Raw genomic sequence first — 20,856 nt, forward strand, 5'->3', positions numbered from 1 at the left:
GCCACGTATATTTTTGGTCACGAAAAGCAAGAGGCTCCATAAATTAGTCTTATTAATTTTTAACGGTAACGAAATATGCTTTTTCTAGGCTAAGAGTATCTTAAAAGCCGGATGCGTTTTCCCTCTAAACAAGAGAAAACATTAAAGACGGTTTTCAAATTCGGCCAAATATTTCCAACGAGCACCTTATTTTTAAATTCCCTTCCACCGCACGCCTATTGATGCAACTTAAGGGGTAATAAGTATATGTAGATACTAAACCACGCATGGTAGGAGGTAAAAGAAAGACAATGCATTCTGTAATGCTGTAGGCAAATAGTCCGGGTCTCATTAGTCAAATCGCAATAGAACGTTTTGCTGATTTGACGCTACAATAAATGTAATTCATAGCGTACCTCAATATTAAAGCCTGTAAACATGTTTGTCTTCCCTAATAACCGATGTTAGCTTCAATCCAGATATTGTTTCTCTTAAAATTTTGTTTCCTCCTTTTAATGCTTAAAGTTAGTCTAGTACTCACCTCAGGCTACACTTAAGCAAGAGGACTTCATACGCATAAGGCGGCATTTAGTGGTCCTTACCCTTGATGTTTGTGGTATTGCTCGAAAGTTTCAGCAAAGGCCCGGGATTTGACCCGAAGCACTTCAGTCACAGTAAACTACTGGCTACCACACTAACGATATTAAACTCTTTATGGAACATTACTTTAAGGTGTTTTTATTGCGATAAGTTCAAGATTTCCATAGTTATTTAAAAAGGTTTACCATAATTTTCGACCTCAATGAATACACTACAGACCTAAAATGGAGTTTGATGAAATGATTTGTCAAGAGCTAAAGGTCTTTCAAATAGTTTCTATAATTAATTATTAGCACCCTCGTACCACATTCAATTATTTCCACATTATTAAATTAGAAGGAAGTCAATCATAATCGATTTCCATCATTATATTTATTTAAAAATATTATTTAATCATAAATTATGCATCCATTATGAGCTTATTGCTAAGTCGTGATGATGGAAATACCAAAGTGTAATTATTTGTGCCTGCTCCGTCATTGAAAAATGGGTCTCAGAGGTAATTAAATTTCAATCATGTTTAATAATCCGAGGTGTTTATCGCTGTTTTTGGAGAGATGAAATTACGGAAAGCTTAGATTGGTTTGCGTCAAATTCAAAGCAATTCTTCGCCATGTGAATGTAGTCACACTCAGCTCTCTTGAAATCCGTATTAAATTTAAAAATATCGTGTAAATTGATTGGAAATCTTACTGTATGTAAAGTTATTTGAGTTGCACCAATCTTTTGTATTGAAATAGCAATCCCTAGTGATTTCATATACGATATGTCACCAAAATGACACTTCATCCAAAGTACAAGGTATGATGAAACGAATTAAAGGTTGGCTGGAGTATTATCTGAAGCGCATACAATGCAACTTTGATAGTGCACCTTCATTTCTCTAAACTTATCTTACTACGCAAAAGTCCACTTACAATTTTATGTAATACTGATTGATGACACGCGAGAACAAAAAAAAACAATTATCTAGTACACCGGAGATTAACATTGCCACAAAGTGCATATAAAATACAATTTTTATTAAATTTTTAAAGCGAAGAGTTTGAAAAGATGCGTCCAAGGAAATACAGTTTACCTTCAAAATCAGCTAGCACAATGGAGCAGAGGATTTTTCCATAGATACAAACAAATAAGAAGTAGCTTTGAGAAAAAAATGCGAGTCTGAATATTAACGCTGGCAAGAAAGTTGATCTATGCATGCAAAATCCTCCTTCAATCTGAAAACAATTCCTGGCAAGTCTCATTTAAATTTGATGAATGCGAGGCTTTCGCTCTTTCAAAAGGAATTCCAAAATTAGAAGTGACAAGTCTCTGATGTAATCGGATTACGCCAAAAGGGTCACACTCTTTTTTCGAGTCTTTCTAATGTAGAATCGTAAATTAGTCCTTGGTTTATGGATTCAGTGAAGCTTTCGTGCCACTGGACAAATCTTCGGCAGCTTTCAAATCACATAAAAAAAGAATCAATAAAAAATTTCTCGCCGATGTAAAAAGAAGTGGCATGCATATGTGTATAAAGAATATTTTGGTTGGTGCAATATATATTCCTTTAAAATTATTACACGTACCCTAGGACTTCCTATGGCTAAATTAATTTAATGGTTTAAACTCAAGGTATTCAAAATAATTTTTCCAGGTTTATTATTTATATTTATGAGTTATGGAGCCTATTAGTGTCTCTTTATCGTAAAACTTTAAGAAAGAAAGTGAATTTTAAAAAATTGACCATTCTAAATGTAGATTATAAATATTATTTTTCGCAAAAGTAGGGTTTTACCCTTATTATTACCCTTTACACTAATTGTAAAGGAATTCCCCTTCGCACTAAGCGAAGATTCATATTTACACCTCTTCAGGAAATTGCCATGAATTTTCTTCAAAAATACCATTTTGTCTCATAATCATTGTTAAAATCATTCATATGCCCTCTATTAGCATGATCTTTTCTAATGATATGTAAGGCATGATCACCAAAAAAATCTAGCGTGAAATTTTAATCGGCAGTAACTATTTATAGCATTTTGGAAAAAATCATGCAACCACGTTGAAATATAATAATATCGAGAAAAATAAAAAGATCCGAAACAAAAAATTTGAATGAGATACGGCTTTCTACCGATGAATGTCATGAACCATTCGAATAAATGATCATAAATGAAGTCTGACATTCAAAATCTGGTATTACAATGGATTATAGCCGACAACTATGTGATAAAGTGAGATACAAAGAGGCATCTCTAATAATATGGATTAATGTTAATCCCGATATAATACAAAGAAGAGTACTTTGGCGAATGTCCCGAGAAAAGAAGAACTGAGTGGAAAAAGCAGAATATTTTCCATAAAGACCACGAGTAAAAAGAATGAAATAGGTAGTATATAAAAGGTAAGAAGGGACACACGTGTGCAAATGCAGGAAAGAAATCGGTACGCAATACGGAGAAAAATAGGGTGGTTCCGACAAATATGTAGTACTGCTTCCTTTGACTTTTAAAGATACGTAACGAAACTTCTGTTTTCAACCAGTAATTTGTAGAGTTAAAAGGTGTAATGATAATCAACGGCTTAAGTAGGTATGGTGAAGCCAAATTCAGGATTGGTGGGTTCAGGGACATGTGCAGGTGCATTTAAAAACAGAAGCAACGCAACTTTTATGACTTGAATAAGTAATTCACCGAATCCTTAGTTCCAAAGTCAACTTTTTCCTGGAGAGTTACCGTGGAACAACATATCGGATGATAAAATAACGTTATCTATGGAATATATATTCTATAATAGTACCATATGACACTTGTAAGGCAATGGTAACACGTTTTTTTAACTTTTAAATAAAATTAATTGGCAGTGCGATATCTTATTTAACATTCTTAGCCCTAGCTTAAGAAACAATGTTTTTTTGATCAACCTATGTTGCAGAATTTTGTATTCCCTTTATTGGCATTTTATAAAATAGGACATAAGTTTGTAAAAAGCCCTGTAGAAGGAAATTTAACCGTACTTTTCTACTTGACAGTATTTCAAAGAGAGATTAACAATTATTTTGGATGAGTGTTTATTTTTTTGGGACGTTCACACAAGGGGCGGTTGCGTGCGACCACGCATGAGGGAACCGCAACCCCATCAAACTATACGGCGCGGCGTGCGTAGTCTCCGGGCGGCGTAAGGATTGCTCACGGGCTCACGGAGATGAGGAGCAGGAGCGTGGAATGTAACGCACGGCGAGCCAGCGATGAAAGGGTTGACTGATGTCGATTTAAACGTTCGTGGACGTAGGGTCGAATAGCCCCCGTAGTACGGCGACAACTTTTATTTTTTCCCCGACGAGCCTTTTTGCCGAAAAGTGGCAGCCACGTCCGAAAAAACCCTTCGTGGAGGAAATAATGCGAATTCTCACTTTTGTGAAATTCGCTCAAAGCGGCGTTACTTGCTTTTGACCCCGTCGGAGAGCGCACGCTCTACGGAAGCCCTTGCGACCGAATGCGGCGAGTTCTTTCCGCTGGAGTTGCGTGGAGCTTAAAAGGGATGAGGTGCGCGCGGGCTTAGTGCTTCCACCTGCGAAATTTGAAGATGTTTTACGTCGTCGGTCAAAAGATTTGCGCCCCACTGAATCGGATCAAATGTTCATTGGGCTCCGCATTAACCAGGGGCAACAGCTGGTGCTCCCGATACTCAAATGCGCTGATGAAAAATATAATGCACGACTAAGGATACGATGCGCTTGATCCTTTTGAGCAAGCGCAAATGCTGCATTCTTTGCAAAAGAAATAGTGGTCGGCCGTACCTGAGGTCAAAGTATTATTTTCATGTATTAATTCATCAAAGCGTTTGCTTACAGAAGTCGCGAGTCGAAAAATAACTTCCATTATTTGATCCATTCAACTAGAAGCACACCCCTTGGAAGTACAAAAACAATGAAATCCCTCTCTAGTGTTTTATTTTTCAAACCAATCAAGGCTGGAGTGATTGCTACGGGTCTAGCAAAGGTTCAGAACTGTAGTTGGCGTACATTTCGGCTAAGCAGTATGATGTGCAATACGTCTTGCTCTAATAACTGCACGGTAGTTAAAGCCTGAAGTATTAGATCTGTAAGGCAAAGTAATACGCATAGTTGAAACATGTATTTTTCATAGAATACTCCCCTCAACCCAGCCCATATTTAGTCTCACCAAAGTCCCTTATATCACTACTTTATTTTTTCCAAAACGAGTATGGATTAATAAAATGCTCTGGATCGATTGAAAATTAATGGAGAAATCGATACAGCAAAATTTTCAGCTTCAAACGAACAGTTGACCAATCTACGCATAATTAGAAACCAGATTTACAACCTAAATTTCATAATAACATACCAATTTCATGCAATCGTACGTATGCATTCAAATGAACCTTTAAAGTATTTTTTTTCACAACGTAGGGAATGAAAAACAGTTGATTTTTAAACCAGAGTGAATGATTTATAGAATAAAAATTTTAAAATGAAGATTCTGATTGCCACTAATTCCTAATGAACGCAAGTGGAGAGCGGAAAAATAAGCAATGAATATTGTGTGAGAGCAGCAGATACCTGATGAAACATACATGAACGTCCACAGATGCATCACGTTGACGGATATGTAACTTAATTATTTTCGGTTATTTGTGTGATTTTCGGATGCTTTTCCTGGTGTAATGTCATAAGAACATAATTTTTGACCAAATAACGACGATACACCTGATCAAGGCAACAGAATTATCAAGTAACTCATCAAAACGGTCATTCACCGACGAGCTTCAGAAATGTTCATTCATAAACAATAATGGTGCATAATTAAACATAATTTGTACTCGTACACATGCGTGGCATTGCAACCTGCGATGAGCTGTGATCGAATTGAAATTATATCACAGCTGAGCCCAGAGGAGGCACTATTTCCGATGGAGCAGTTTTTCATTTTGCAGTTATGTAAACGACGCAAGGCTTGGATATTTTCCAGTTTTCTTACCTTCACGAAGCGTCACCATGTAGTAGGATTCCTTGCTTGGTCGACTTCGTCCCATGGAGTTCACCGCGATGACACGGAAGCTGTAGACGGTGTACGGCAGCAGGCCTCGAACCTGGTACTTCGTCTCGTTGGTAGGGGTGGTGATTCCGCTGTGAACGTCCCATTCGCCATCTTCGCCGACACTGCAAGGCGGGAAACAGGAATCCACATGAATAACAACAGTAATTGATAACCATGAAATAAATTATTTTTCAAAAGGGACTTTGGTGAGACTAAATCTTAGAGAGGTTGGTTGAGGGGAGTTCGCGGGGGTCTGTATATTCTGTAAGGCCAGTCAATCTAAGCCAGTAAGTAAGGAATTGCATATGTTATAGAGGTATTTTTTAAATTCTTTATTCCTTCAACCTTATAATACGGGGAAACGCTAATGGCCTGCTCATGAGCCTTCAGCCATTTTCACGTTCGTAGCTGAGAATTCAAAAGCGTGGTCATGTATTATGTTCTATGTTTTTCCAAAATTTCATTGGAATACTCTACGCGGAAGTATTAATTTATTCCAGTCAACTCAACGAGGGTCTGCTCCTGCCATACTTCTCCTATTCGCAACGTGAGTTGGCTGCACAGGAGTGTGAAAAAGTGCTGATGTAAAGGCTGAGGTATTGGCGATGTTTAGGGAGAATACTATTGAACCCATTTCCCTGAGACATTCCTGGGTCACCTACGATCCGAAATGAGTGTCACATGTTCCACATCATAATTATGGTATCAGGCGAGACAAAAAACGAACACAACTGCAGTATTGAATACTGAAGATAACTTTCAGCAAAATGTACTTGAGCAATCAAAGTGAAGCGTGTCGATTCTTTCAGGATTGCATCCGCGTTGTGCCATTTGGCGGCGACGGCAGTTTTGGGTGTGCTCCAAATCGCTTGCTCAGGTCGCGGTGAAGTCGTTTACGATGCTTTTTGGTTCACATACAACTTTGCTAGAGAGAAAAATAGTAAATCAGTGAAGGAATTCCGAAACTTTGAGATTTAATTTAGATTCTCCCAGTCGGTAGCCGCGAATTACCGATTTCTTTTCTTGAAATACCGAAGGTTGGTAATTTCTTAGAAAATCATGACGATTTCCATTCATCATCATGCCTACAATATTTATTTTTCCATAAAGAAATGACCAGGTAATATTGTAGGCCACCAAATTTTTTTAAACACCATTCTAGTTCTTTCCTTGCAAGACACATTCAAAATATTTTGCAGGACTCGACATAAACGGAAAAGGATTAACAAATCTTCGCCCTCCTACAGTTATTTTTTCTGCTATTTCATATCTCGCTCTATTTCTCATTCATGTTTTGATTTCTATGGTTACAGAAGGAAATAGAAAACTGAAGCGTACCGGAGATTGTACGAGTTTCTATTTACCTAACTTTCATTTTTCGTCGAGATTTTATATTATAAACTGCACTCTCAAAGCAATTGCAATTTGAATGCAATGTGATCTTTCTCAAAATTGTTTTGTAGCGGGTTATTCTAGCGTAGCTTCCAATATCCAAGGAAGAAATTATAAACCGGAATCTGCGGAAGCTCTAGTTGAGGTCAGATTTTAATAGCGCAGAAATGGAATTGCCCTGAATTATTTCGACGATATGCCTAGTGCAAAGATCAAAACTTTTGCTGCTTTCTTTACCGTTAGTGCAACGGTGAGGTGCTTTGAGATCTTGGTTGATTCTATAATATAGGTTTTAAGAGATTCCTAAATGCACATGTTTACCAATCCTTTTTCATGATTAAAACTATCTTTTCGGGTGCGATACCTTCTATGCCCTATCATAGATAAGCCCTAACGGTACTCAACACTTATTTATCGCGCTTGTATTTGCGCAACATCTCTTGCTCATAAGCAACGCAGGTGCTAAATGGGTTTTTAAAAAGTCTTATTTTTTACTGAAATTTACAGAATCACAAACATGTAAACGACCGCTCTTTGGCAGGTATTACGTAAAAAATGTGTTTAGTGTATTCTTAATGCATTTATAACTAATAAATAATAAAATGTTCCAACTAAGAGTTACGTTTTATACATACCACTGTACGGCGATGAAATTCACATTAATTGTGACGAGAAAATTTCTCTTGGTAGATAATTAAACCACAGTTCCCTCAACCAGAGGCTTACCGGGCCAGTGCGCCAACAGTATCGCTTTCAAGGTTCTCTATTTCCGATAGAAATATTACCAAGGTTCAATGTGCCAGGCAATACAGCCTAGCACATTGAAAATGGCGCGATTCATTAGAAATGGTAGCCTAAGGGGAAATGGGCAGCCTATTGAGAACCTTAAGCTTATACTAAAGCCGCGCAGTGAGGTAAATGAAATTTAACTCAAATCTGCAGCTTCAAAGATGATAAAATTCATTTAAATTGTTACAGGAAACATTCCCTGGAGACAAAACACCGATGTGGTAATTAAGAATCAAAATAGCTTAATGCTCTTCAAAGTGACCCGGGAAATCAAAGGTACGTGGCCCGATGCGCAGTCTAGGAAACTTTTCCCTAGGCATTCATGGCATAATTGCTTCGATACTGCATAATTAACTATTACTACAGTGACCTTTTCTCAATATGAGCTAGCAACAAGAACATATGAGTACCTATTTGCCCAACATATTTCTATGAAAGCAACTCTGGGCTTCAATGTAGCCGAAGGAATGTAAATAAGCCTTCCATAATCAAATTACGGGCATCAAGATGGAGGATGGATGACTACCAATATGCATGCATTCCCCTTGTTCAATCAAGCACATGCGGTACACGTGAGAAAAGGATGTTACGCAAACATGAAGTAAGGAGTTCAGTCAGCATTTTTGCTTTTGCACGATCGGCTTTTACAAGAGTCGAGGTAAAAGCGAAAGTAATCAAACGACTCTTTTATTTGAAGAAAAAAAAATTATATTTCTAGACATTCTGAGAGCAAAAAAGCTTAACTAACACATTATGAAACCCAGGAGTAATACCAGAAAAGCCTTTGATATTTTTCCAAATTTAAATTCAAGATTGAAGCGTGAAAGGATTTCGTTTTTATCCCGACTTTCCGTGTTTGGAGGTATCAAAAATATCCGGTGTTTTCGAATGGAGTATACAATACCTTGTTGGTGGTGGTTCTCGGGTATTGCTGTGTAGGTAAAATTTTCACTCAACGTTTCACCCCTCCTACTGGGAGCGTTACAAGAGAATGGATACCCGAGAACCACCACCAACATTGATAAAAGAAGCTGTGAAAATCTTCATACGAAAATTATACCATACCTTATTGGTGTACAGGCATATTTGGTATATTTTTCCGATTAGAACGATAGGTATATATTATGAGTGGTGTAGGATAGGGAGGAATGGAAAGCGGTTGTATACCAAACTTAGGATTGCAACATGATAAATTAATATGCCATACTTATGCTGATATATTTCTCTTAGCAGATGAAAAGGTATTTCGTCAATATTTTCTGAATAGGTACAGATATATTAATTTCGGTATTAAAGTTTCAATTCAGATTTTATCGGCCAACAGCATAATTTTTTCAGCAAAAAGAACTCCTATTACGATGATTTTGAAATCTCTCTCGATGAGTTTTCGAATTTATTTTTCCTGATGAACACTGACATGATGTATTATTTATAACTTTGTCCTTAAAACCGTTTTACACGTACTTTCGCATGTTTAAATAACATACTTCTCTCGATTGGGCTTGAAATCATTTTATTGTAAGATCAGGAGTTCTTTGCCACCTTCGGTCAATAAATTTTCATACGTGTTCCGATTGTAATTCATGGCTCAAAAGTCAGTTTTTCACGGGGCATGTAATTGCAACACTTCAAAACTTTTTTTTTTCGTGTGGTGCGCAATTTTGCGCATGCTTCATCAAAGTTAGATCTGAGGCTATTTTGCCATCTTGCGTGCGCGCATTCTCGCATGTGTTCTAGCATTTCCCCGCTTTACACGATGTAATTCGAAACGTGCTCTCGCATATACGTCACATTGCATAAAAAGTAACACTAAAAACGAATAAAATATCTCTAAATTGGAAAAATCTGAATTTCTATCCGTTCTTTCTTGCATTATTTGCGCTGTATTATGACGGAAAGGGATAAAATATGTTAAAAAAACATTATAATTCAATATGCTATTTTATGTGAGAGTAACTAAGCGCACCCTTCTTAAATCAAGCATACAATGATTAAAACGATTGATAGATCTAATGAAAAACAAAAAACCGGAAGCGTTAACAAAAAATGTTCTGCTGAATTGCATTTAGTTGGATAGTACTAATTTTCTAATAGAAAATCTTACAAATGATAAAAAAAAGCTTAACCTGGGCGATATAAAAAGGGAGGATTCGAGACCATTCCTTGATAAAATGTTACGTCTATGGTATACTACTGGTTATTTTGCTTCATAATGCCGAAAAACTTCATTTACTGGAAGCTAAAAAATTTTGTGCCTGGAACTTTTGGATAAATATACTACCTTCTACACATTTTTCGCAGTGCTCTGCTAGTTCTGTAATAAAACGACTCCCCAAGATTTACGTGCTTGCGACTGCTGGAAATTGAGTCCAATTGTGATGTATTCTTCATTGAATTCTAAAATGTCTCCATATTTTTATATTTCCTTTAAAACTTATCTTCGGAAAAGGCAATACGTCAGTATTGGTGCTCAGAAGCAACATAAACATAAAGAAATAGATAGCATGCATTTCCAGGTTAAAATGAAATGCGATGAGAGAAAAAAATGTTTAGAAACGTTTTATTCGACATTTTATAACGTCCTTCTTAAAAAACTAAAAGTCCCATCACAAATTATACTGCACTGTGAATTTATCAAAAAACATTAATTTTCAGCATGCTGAAATACGAGTTATAAGGACTGCAATGAAATATGGATCGTGGGGGTAAGATATGTGTTGGAAATGCAGAAATGTGAGGTCATTCGTTAAAAAATAGTCTTTAATTCTACTAATCTCATGATCTACAATAAATTCTGCCTCAAAAAAAAAGAAGCATTTTCTAAATAATGTATGCCTTACTTAGTGAGCAGAGAATGAGATGACTTTTATTCACGGCTCGTTGGCACAGCTAGATTTTTTCCACAAAGAAGCGGAGTGGAAATAAAACCAGCATTTCATCAAGCTGAAGCTCGAGACCGAAAGCTTTAGGAAACCCACACGCTCGCTAATAACCTCAATTATGTGAACTGGCTTTCGGTAAAAGAGTAGAGCGTAGCGCGGACAGAAGGACTAGCGTTTTCATCATGAGGTGCTTATAAATATTCAGTTGTTTGAGGCAGAAGGGTCGGGCCACTGCACCTCACTAACCAAGAGGCGAGTGGTATGCCATTGCCCGGGGGGGGTAATTACTTTTTCTTCGTGGACACAATGACATACATTCAAATTCCGTCAAGTTTTTGGAATAGCTTTGACAAGTGTCGAGTGACAAAAAAGGTTTAAAGATATCTGTGTACAGAGGTGAGTGAAGTTATCACTGCTGAATTATTATGCCAAAAGAAATGGTATTCTAGACGAAAGGTGCTTAAAAAGTAGATGAAAAACTGGCTCAAAATGCCCCTCCTTCCAGCCTTTTCAAGACTTCAACTCATGATGAAGACGCTGGGAAAACGTTTGATCTTTACTTGGGGAACGAATATGAAGTTAACAATGCACGTTTTCCAAGTATACTAGGACCTTTTCAGAAATATTGATCTCTACTATCTGGAAATTTTCTACATTTTCCAGTTCTTTTCCACAATACGAAATATTTACGGCTGGCATACCGAGGTTATGGCTAATTCGTGATCTAACACAAACATTTTTATATTTATGTATTTTAAATTTACATATTTGTAAATTTTTATATGCATATTATATGTTAAACAGATGCAGCCGTTTTATGGTGGAAGTACCACGTATTGAAATAAAATATGGTAGCACTTTTCCGCAGTATTTTAATGCGTATGACGCATTTCGGCTCACAGAGCCATTATCTGGTACAAGACAGATATATCTTATAAGATAAGACTGATATATTTTAAGATATAAGTTTGTCCCAGATGATGCCTCTGTGAGTCAAAACTCGTCATACGCATTAAAATATTGTGAAAAGTGCTACCATCTTTTATTTTAGTATGCATATTACATATTAATATTGCAATTCGTTATCAAATAAAGCATTTTAACTGTGAATTAACTGCCGAGGAGGTAGCTATGCATGAACATCCTCGCATATTGACGAGAATAAATTTTTTATTGGTACATAATTCTGTTTTTATATAACAGCAGGAACAATACCAGATGCAATGACTGGAATATTATTTCTTCCTTTACAGAATTATTTGTAACAGGGCTCTGGCACTTGGTCGTAGATTGCTGGACTCACTTTACCCTTTGAATAAATTTAACTATAAGGCCACCTCTTTTCTGCGTAAAGCTCCGCTGGGAAAGTTATTTACTATTGAACTTTAATACAGTTCTTGAAGATAGGCTCTTGAGTTCTGACGCAAATGATATAGTTGGTGAAAAATGGAATGGATCCCTAGCGAGATTCGTGAAAGTTTGACCCCTATCAGCGAGCAAGGCCTTTGCTGGGAAGTTCCGTGATACTGAGAGCCTCTACTTACGCACATAAGTAGAGTTTTGGTATTCAACACTTATACCCCGGTTCGTCTCTTGCAATAGTGAGGTTAGGTACCTGCCTTTGCCTGCATGGTCTGACGATTCCTGCTTGTTCGCCCGCCCTCACTTTCCCAGATAGGCTCCAAACTCTACCCCATAGGACCCTCATGTTCTCCTTGCTCCTCTGACGGTGAGCACACCCAAGTTGCTTTGTGTGAGTGAATCCTAATATGCAGACACTGCAAATGAGACATGCGCTTAAAATTGCGCACAACTTTCGTGATACGGTGGCATGTTCCATGTTTAAGATGAAAACATCAAGCTGAAGATGCAATGCCTCACTATCATAGCTAACCAATAGGGATCCATGCGGTTACCAACTTCGCACAGTCACATTACGATCCTCCACCGGTGTGCCCATCATTCTTGTTCCCATTATTTCTCAAATCCAAATTACCTCGCCTTGTGTAAAATATATTGTGACATGAGTGAAAAGAGCGCTACTGCTGCATTGCCTTGAAAGGTAATTTTTCTCTGCGATTTAAGACTATGCAAGCAAGTATTTTAAGATACTACCTTTTTTTAAAAAGCAATGATAACTTTTAAATTAAACAATAATATATACTGGTTAGGTAATTAAGCATACTACAGCACAAGAAAAAAACATGAATCATATTCCGAACAGGGTATTGCTGGCATAATTTACCTAAGCAACTCAGAGTGTGCAACTGCAACTATAATGCTATTCAAATATAATTTAAGAGTTGGAGTTATGTAAAATTGATATGAAGATTTTAGCACAATAATACTCGCATTGACCAGAAGTTCTAGAGTTCGTGCAGACATAATTGGTGTTCCCAGAATTTGGACGAAGGAAATGAAGCAATGAACGTATGAGAACACAAAGGGAATAGTAATGATATAGATGCAAATAATTATATTCCAAGTTGTACCTCAGACAGTATGATTTAAAATTATGATTCTAAGCTCCTTCTAAAGCAAATTTTACATGCAATATTGATCTTTAGCGCTACATTCAGCATACAGGGCAGGTAATTCAATTTATGCGAAATCACATCAAACAATTTGCCCTTTTCATACTATCATGATGAAAATCCGACTCGGTTAATTAATTGCGCAAGAAGAAGTAATTTTTAAAGATAAAAAACAAAGGGCCTTTTTCCACTGATCTTTAAATAAGTACAGAAAAAAATCCAATTTAAATTTTGTTTTTAAAGTTCTCATTTCACATAATTAACAAGTAATTTTCTTTACTTTTACGCAAATGAAAAGTCTACCTGAAGGGTCTGTTTGCTGACAGTGTATGTTTGAAATGGGCTTTTTGAAGAGCAGTAAATTCACTGGAAGAGTTATTTCGTCATATCAAGCGCTTCTCTGTTGGCAACGAACGTGAATTTTTCAAGAAAATGATGCCAAAGCGTGTTTTTACATGGGGTTTTGAATGCCTTGGCAAACACGACAATCTGATTTTTTAACGGCTCCACCTCAGAACATGTAACAGGATGACCCGAGTCGGATGGTGGCTCTCAAACAAACCATTACCCATATTTTTTAACACATCATCCAAAATCTTCTCTTCAATGCATTTTATGACCCTGATGGATTACCTGGAAGATATTCACTGTTTTTAGGAAGAACAACAAACACTGAAATACAAGAAATTTAATAGCCAGAGTGAAATTCGCTTGACCGCGCAAAGGTACGACTAGGTGGAGTAATGTATTCGTTTTCAACAAATTACAGGATCTCTTGTTCAAAAACTGAAAGGGAAAAAGTGTTACGTAGTAAAAAGTAATACAAATGTTATAAGCGATAAGGCAATCGAAAGATATGTTAATTAATGTCACAAAACTAGTAAAAATGGTCTATACATGGAATATTAGCCAAATGCGTCGGGGTTTTTAGACTATCTGACACTAAACTTAAACTCAGGCGATAAAACATGGATGCCATTTACCAGAAATTTATGTAATATACGCATGGAATCACTTGAGAGTACAAGCAATATCACCAACCATGCAAGCATAAGGGATCTTGCAGGAAACTATATGCTACATTTTTCCACAAATTCTTATTGGAATCTCTAAGTGAATATTATTTAAACAACAGAAACAACGTTTACAACCTATCCTTATGGTGGAATGAAATATTTGTCACAATATTTTCAGGATTAATCTAGCACTCTGGTATCCTCTTTAACTAAAATACAACTTTTCACTTTAATTACGACTACACCCCCCAAAGGAGAAATAAGTCCTCGTTCCTGAAAACGATTGTCCAAATAAGTTTAAAGCTAGAAATTGAGAAAGAAGAAATAGATACAGACGGGTATTTTCCCGTTAAATGGTTAAAAAATATATATCTGAGCATTGTTAGACTTAAGATACTTACTTGTGAAAGTTTATTGAACACAGCCGTAAAATAATGGTAAAAACTGCTCTGCAATGTGCACATAATTTTCCATAGCAAACTTATTTATTTTTTAAAAGGCTCCCTTCGATTTCTTAACAAGACTTAGTACGTTTTTACAGCAAGCTCCCTTTTTGAAACTTGAGAATAATAAAAAAAGGTTTCGACTGCATAATACCTAGTTTCTGCAGAATAATACTTAGCTTTAAGTTTTTTTTAACTATCCGAAGGAAATATTTTGCCAAATAGTTATAGTATTGGCTTATCCATTCAACTTACGTAGTTTTAATATTGGCGTTGATTTTATTTCCCACTTCCGGCTCAAAATCCCTTCTCCGATAAAATGAAGACGTTCATAATTTCCTCGGTAATTTCTATTTTGCTGAATAAAAGCCATTTATTACGCTGTTTCACCAATTTCCACAATTTTATCACTCATTGAGCCTTAGCTACTCATTAAGGTCTTTTTCAAATCAACACATTACGTTCTCTTGAAAATTCCTCCTCGTTACATGACATATGTCATTGATTGAGACAAAGACTTGCCTTGTCGCAAGGCCAATGACTTTATTAGGCATTCCCTTTTCCAGTATCTTATGCCACATGTTCAAAGTATATATATATATATAAAAAGGTAGGCATTTTGGCATCGTGGAATAGAAAAGGCATCTGCCTTCAAGTAGGCACTTCCAAAATTTAATTCTACTCTCGCTCATTTAGGAAACGAGCCAACCCTGTAAGGTCTAATGTTGGACCAAAGCTGGAGTTTTACTTAAAGCCGAAATTTATTTAAAGACACGTTGCTCGGTAGTGTAATAAGGCGTAGTTGGAGCGGAACAAATTGCTTCGAGGGCCTCTCCAAGCGCAAAGCGACAACGACTCTCACGCGGCCCTTTGAATTTGACGCGGCCTCTCGTTCAGGCCTCGTGAAAACAATGAGCGCGCCATGAATTACAATACCCACCGCCATGCAGGAGGTACCGATGGAAAATTATTAGGCCATAAGGGGAACTCCGGCTCTCGGAGCTCAGAACGCTATTACAAAGGTTTAATTATTAAACACACTCAGATACTTCCTTTATCATGGCGGATACCCTGAGCAAACAGCAAGCTGCATGGAAAATTCCGCCATTTATATATTTGATCGTTCGGTTGCACGGAAGTATCATACTTGTATGGTTGAAGCCAATAGTTAACGTATGGATAGCCTCTTGTCGAATAATGACGCATTTAAGTGCACGTTCTTTAAAGAAGATCCTTTTTTATTTTACTCATGAGGAGAGCGAGGTCGATCGTTTGCACCAATATGCGCCATATAATGAAAAACAAATATCGCGCAGCCTGATGATGAGTTCAATCAATGATCTTGGCCTTAAACGGGCAGAAAATTTACAAAAATCGGACGATCGATAGGAGATAGGCTCGTTTCTTTGAAACCAAAACTCATGTTTTCTATGTACTAAGTTTCTCTGAAGCCGAAGTGAATAATTTTAACACATATGAGGTAATGAGCATTTCTCGTTAAACAAATGGTTATACCATTTTCCAGGTAAATTTTTTTGCACTGACCAAAAAGGTAGAGTTCTTCCAAATATCAATAAAATATGTCGAATATCATACTTTCTATAGCAAACAGAATATAAAATATTTTTGGAAAGTTTCATTCTTTTAAGTCTCAATTGATTACCACCAACCGCGATCATAATGCTAACCCAAATCAGATCAAGGACGTATTTTTGTGTATTATTTTGCAGATGAATTCAAGATTTCTGCATTTGCCAAAATTAAAACATCAGTAAACTGTTCATGGTACTCATTTATTTTCAAACTCATGAAGTAACAATCGATACTAATTTCACCATCACAAAAACCATGATGAATCACTGAAATAATAGTTCTGAAGCCAGGACCTGAAATGTGTAAGATACTTCGCCATTAAGTAATGAGGGTGAAGTTATCTTCTTTTTCGTATATGAAGAGATTAAAAAAGAAAACTTCCACCCGGTACGCTTTTATCTACAAAAACGCTGCTTCACTCAAGCTATCGCTCCCGAACACGTACTCTCCGTTCGCAGGGGCGGCATTAGGGTTTATGAATGGAAGCTAAGACGATATGGGGAGAAAACAAAACTTGCAGCTGTGGTAAAATATTTTCTTACCTGCTTTGAAATATCTAACAGTACAGTATACGTTGCCAAATTTAATTGAAAGAGCGCTGTCGGGCAACACAAGATTGATATGCACTAAGCGTCCCAACATCTATCGGAATTTGACAAATACTTGTACAGTAAATGAGGAAGAAGGAGAAGTAGCCGAATATAATCAATAATTACATGCGTAATCTATTAATTAGAAGAAATGAAATTAATATAAAAAAGAAATATGTGTTATATTTTTATCCCCACGGCAATTAATATGAGAAATGAAACATTTTACACAAAATGGGAAGGATCTGTTTGGAGGCAATAAGCGCTCCACCTCAATGGGACTTGCCCCTATCCCTGTTCACTATTGCTGGTCCACGTTCATGCCTAGTTCCTTATCACCAGCTATCGAGCACATTCAGTCCCCCTACCTTCAAATGGTTTAGAGAGTGAAGATTATGAGAGCACTTGAGTCGACAGAATCTAGGCAAGCAAATCCACCCAAGGTAATATTCGAGTGCATTAAGGACCCAAGAATAGAATTAGATGGATCTGCAGGTTTTACCACAGAGTAATATTCAAAGTTCAGTTTTATACTGGTTTTTTATCAATACAAAAATAGTTGAAAAAGAAAAATGTCCGAGGCTTCTTTGGTTAGCCGTTATTATCTAGGTACCGAATATTGGGAAAATTTCACTGTAAATATACAGGGTCTTGAGGAGGGAAAATTTTATCCTAGAGTAGTTTCCCACCCAGATAAAGAAATGAAATATCTTCGAAATAGCAAAATAATTTGCCAATTTACTTTGAAAAAGATGAAAAACTTTGAAAGTACTAGCATTTAAATAATGCTTGATTTCCAAATGTAGATATGCTAGGTGATTATTCAACTTTGCTGGCTGAGGCTCTTCTTCAGAGAGTCAGTCATTATTACTCCTTCAAAGACTCTTCTGACTTTAATAGCAATTCACCCTTGGGCTTAGTTTTACTTGTCGATTTATTGGTACCTCCCTCACATTTTTCGGCTCCAATTCCTTCCTGCCATTGGCCCCTTGCCCAGGATTTTTCCTTTGTCCCACGCCTAAATAAGACTTATATACTGGTGCTTAGCCGATGTTTGGCGCCTTAATAATGAAGAACAACCACTGAAACTTGGATCTATAAATTTTAATTGAAATGCGTGGATCAATGCAATATCATTTTTTTATTTAACGAACATGATGTAGTTCCACTTAGTAAAACCAGAATATATGAGGAATAATTATTTCCCTACGAATTATTTGCGTCAAATATTTTCGTGATATCCACCGATTTAATCGGTTGTGTATCACCATCGTTTCAACGGACTACTCGTCCATCGTCATGAGGGCAGATGAATAATTTTGTCTGGACAAAAACACAGATATATAACAATATAGGATTGACTAGCGTTACGAGTTCGACGAATTAGTATTGTTTAATAGTAAAATCTCAAATTTTTGGATCAGTGAAAATTTTTCTTCGCCCTGATGACGATAGGATTCTTGTTCGGTGAATCATTCCACACCTACGCAGTACCCTGTCAGCCACCTATAGGGTGTTAGGTGATGATTGATCAATGGCCAGCATAAACGCTGCAAGACATGCACACCACACGGCCATAAAAATGTTAAACATGCTTCTTAAAAATTTTACTTCCACGTTCATGCAGAGCAAAACTTGCCAACTACTCATGGAGGTAGAACTGCAAATGCCTGTGACGCTATACACTGGTGATATTCAGTGAATTAAACCTTGTAAATCCCGGAAAGACTTCACGGACTCCATTATTTTTATCCCAGAGTACATTTGAAGCTGGGGACTACAGTTTTTCCCCGGGCATTTGATTTCTGCACAACCACCTTTTGAGGGTTCTTGTTTACATTTGCTCCGAAGATGGCAGTGGCGAGGACTTGTGGGGGGGGGGGGGATCATCGCCCATACACACACCTACCGCCCCCTGGCTCCCTACTCCTCCCCTCCCACCGCCCGCACCGTGGTACGCATCACACAAAAACACACCGACCTTCGGCTCTCATCAAAATGAAAGCCAAGGGTGGCTCGCCGAGGAATTGGCTATCAGGGAACTTCCCAAGGGTCTCCCCCGCGATAAATCACGTGCCGGAGTCTGTGGCGAGAGGCCCATTCGAACGAGCGGCCAATTCGACCCAACCGACCCCACGCGATATCTGCCCCCGCCCATCCCAAGCCACACATCATCCATCCTCACACTCCATTCCATTCCAGCCGAGCGAGAAAGATATGCCTCTATTTTGACCGTTTAATAATGCCCGGGAATGATCGAAAACTAACACTTAGGGAATTTTTGTTTTATGAGTTTGTTTTGGGAGCGAGTTGCCGTGTTGGGTGGGGCGTTTGCTCAATGATCGAGGTGTTCAAATCTGGTTGACCGAAGAGTGATGCGGACAACATCATCTTAAAACTACACTTTATTTCCAGGTCGGGCAAGAACGATATAGCAAGAATGATACATTGCCAAACGGATTGAAGCACTCAATTGTTTTAACAAAATTGAAATTTACATCATATTCTGCAAATCTGCAGCAAAAATGTTTGCATTCAATGCCTCTTAATTTTGTTCGTCAAATGCTTGAAACTACTGTAACGAAAGTTATAAATTATCCACACCGAAGCTATTTTTCTTTCAGTTCATGTTATTTTGTGAATTTATGACACTCCAAGGCAAACGTCAATGAATTCTACAGTGCTCTTGCACTGCTTTTACTGTCAGGTAACGGGAGGAACTAGTTAAATATGAATTCCAATTCTGCGCTTGCAGAGGAATTCGCAGATATTTTTGGAAACTTCACCTCGGAGTCACTGTAAGGAAAATATGCAAGGAGAAGTAATATTTCTCTAGTAAAAACTTCTCAATCACAGTAGATGTAAGGAAGAGGAGGAAAATAAAAACTAAAGTGATGGAAGAATATTTTAAATGTTTGAACGGAAATAAAAGAGTAACTGAACATGCTGAAGGTTGCCGTTTATATAACCGTCTTAAAATGTTATCCTTTCTTGGGCGTATTCACACGATAAAGAAACGCAAATGGAGGCTTGGAAATAATTAGCTCTTCATTTTCACAGTCTATCGCTTACGGAGCAACTCATGACCGATTAATAGACAATGGGCGATGAAAGACGAAGGTTACTGCTTTAGTGTCAAACTTTAGTACCCCCGTTCACCGATGAACGAAAAGGAGACCCTGATAGGCTGGGAATGAGTTCCTGAGATCAGAGCAACACAACGTATAAATAGCAGAAATCGAGTGAGCTATTCTGGCTGCCGATAAAACGGACTGCTATCTTCCATTGTATCTGCTTGGTCTTCTTAGTGGTGAAGGGGTGGTGGTAGACCTTTCAAATACGCAGGCTCTTGCTCAAAGTCTAATCCTCTTAACTTTTCATTGCGAGTTGGCCTCTTGACATGGATCGGACCATCGCAAAACTCATCTCTTCTCAACGGCCTCTCACCAAGGCGATCACGGGGGGTACAAAAAATTATACTCCTCATCTCGCGAATGGCATGCACGCTTAACTTTTTTTTTGGGTTGATAAGTTCGTTGCGGCGCTATTCCCGCGCCAATTAATACGAGGTGGCCCAATCGGTATATTTTTAATTTCCACCAAGCGCAACGCATTCAGTGGAAAATGAGGGCAACGTAAAATTAAACCCTTTCGTTATTGAAAAATCGAACGCAGCTGTGAAAACTATGCAGCCATAATTCCGAACATGAGGAAAATAAATAGGACCCGGAACAGACAATGTGGCCAGATTACTCTCAATTCTGCGATAGTTACGGCGGAAAATTGATTCCATAAGTTTGTAGGGCTTTCGGAACAAAATATTAGTAAAATATAAACACGCTTCAGTGAAAAGATAACTCCAAGCGTTAAGCAAGCTCGTCTAAAATATAATGCAAAACCTCCAGAGGCATTCATACAAGTTCAATCTTTCTTTGGGCGGAACATGAATTCAAAAGATGTCTAACCGTTTTTCCGTTTTTTAAGCTTCAGTAA

The 20,856-nt window shown here is 37.5% G+C and overlaps 1 protein-coding gene across 1 annotated transcript in view; it reads right to left on the reverse strand.

Annotated features, from left to right (window-relative positions):
• The window catches only part of LOC124171843 (tyrosine-protein phosphatase 99A), a 1,017,936-nt gene that overhangs the window by 346,836 nt on the left and 650,244 nt on the right, over nt 1–20,856 (reverse strand). The window contains exon 4 of the mRNA XM_046551201.1: nt 5,565–5,746. Coding sequence (XP_046407157.1) covers nt 5,565–5,746 — 182 coding nt within the window. The remainder of the gene's footprint in view (nt 1–5,564; nt 5,747–20,856) is intronic.

This window comes from Ischnura elegans, chromosome X (assembly GCF_921293095.1).
Source record: "Ischnura elegans chromosome X, ioIscEleg1.1, whole genome shotgun sequence".
Lineage (NCBI taxonomy): Eukaryota > Metazoa > Arthropoda > Insecta > Odonata > Coenagrionidae > Ischnura > Ischnura elegans.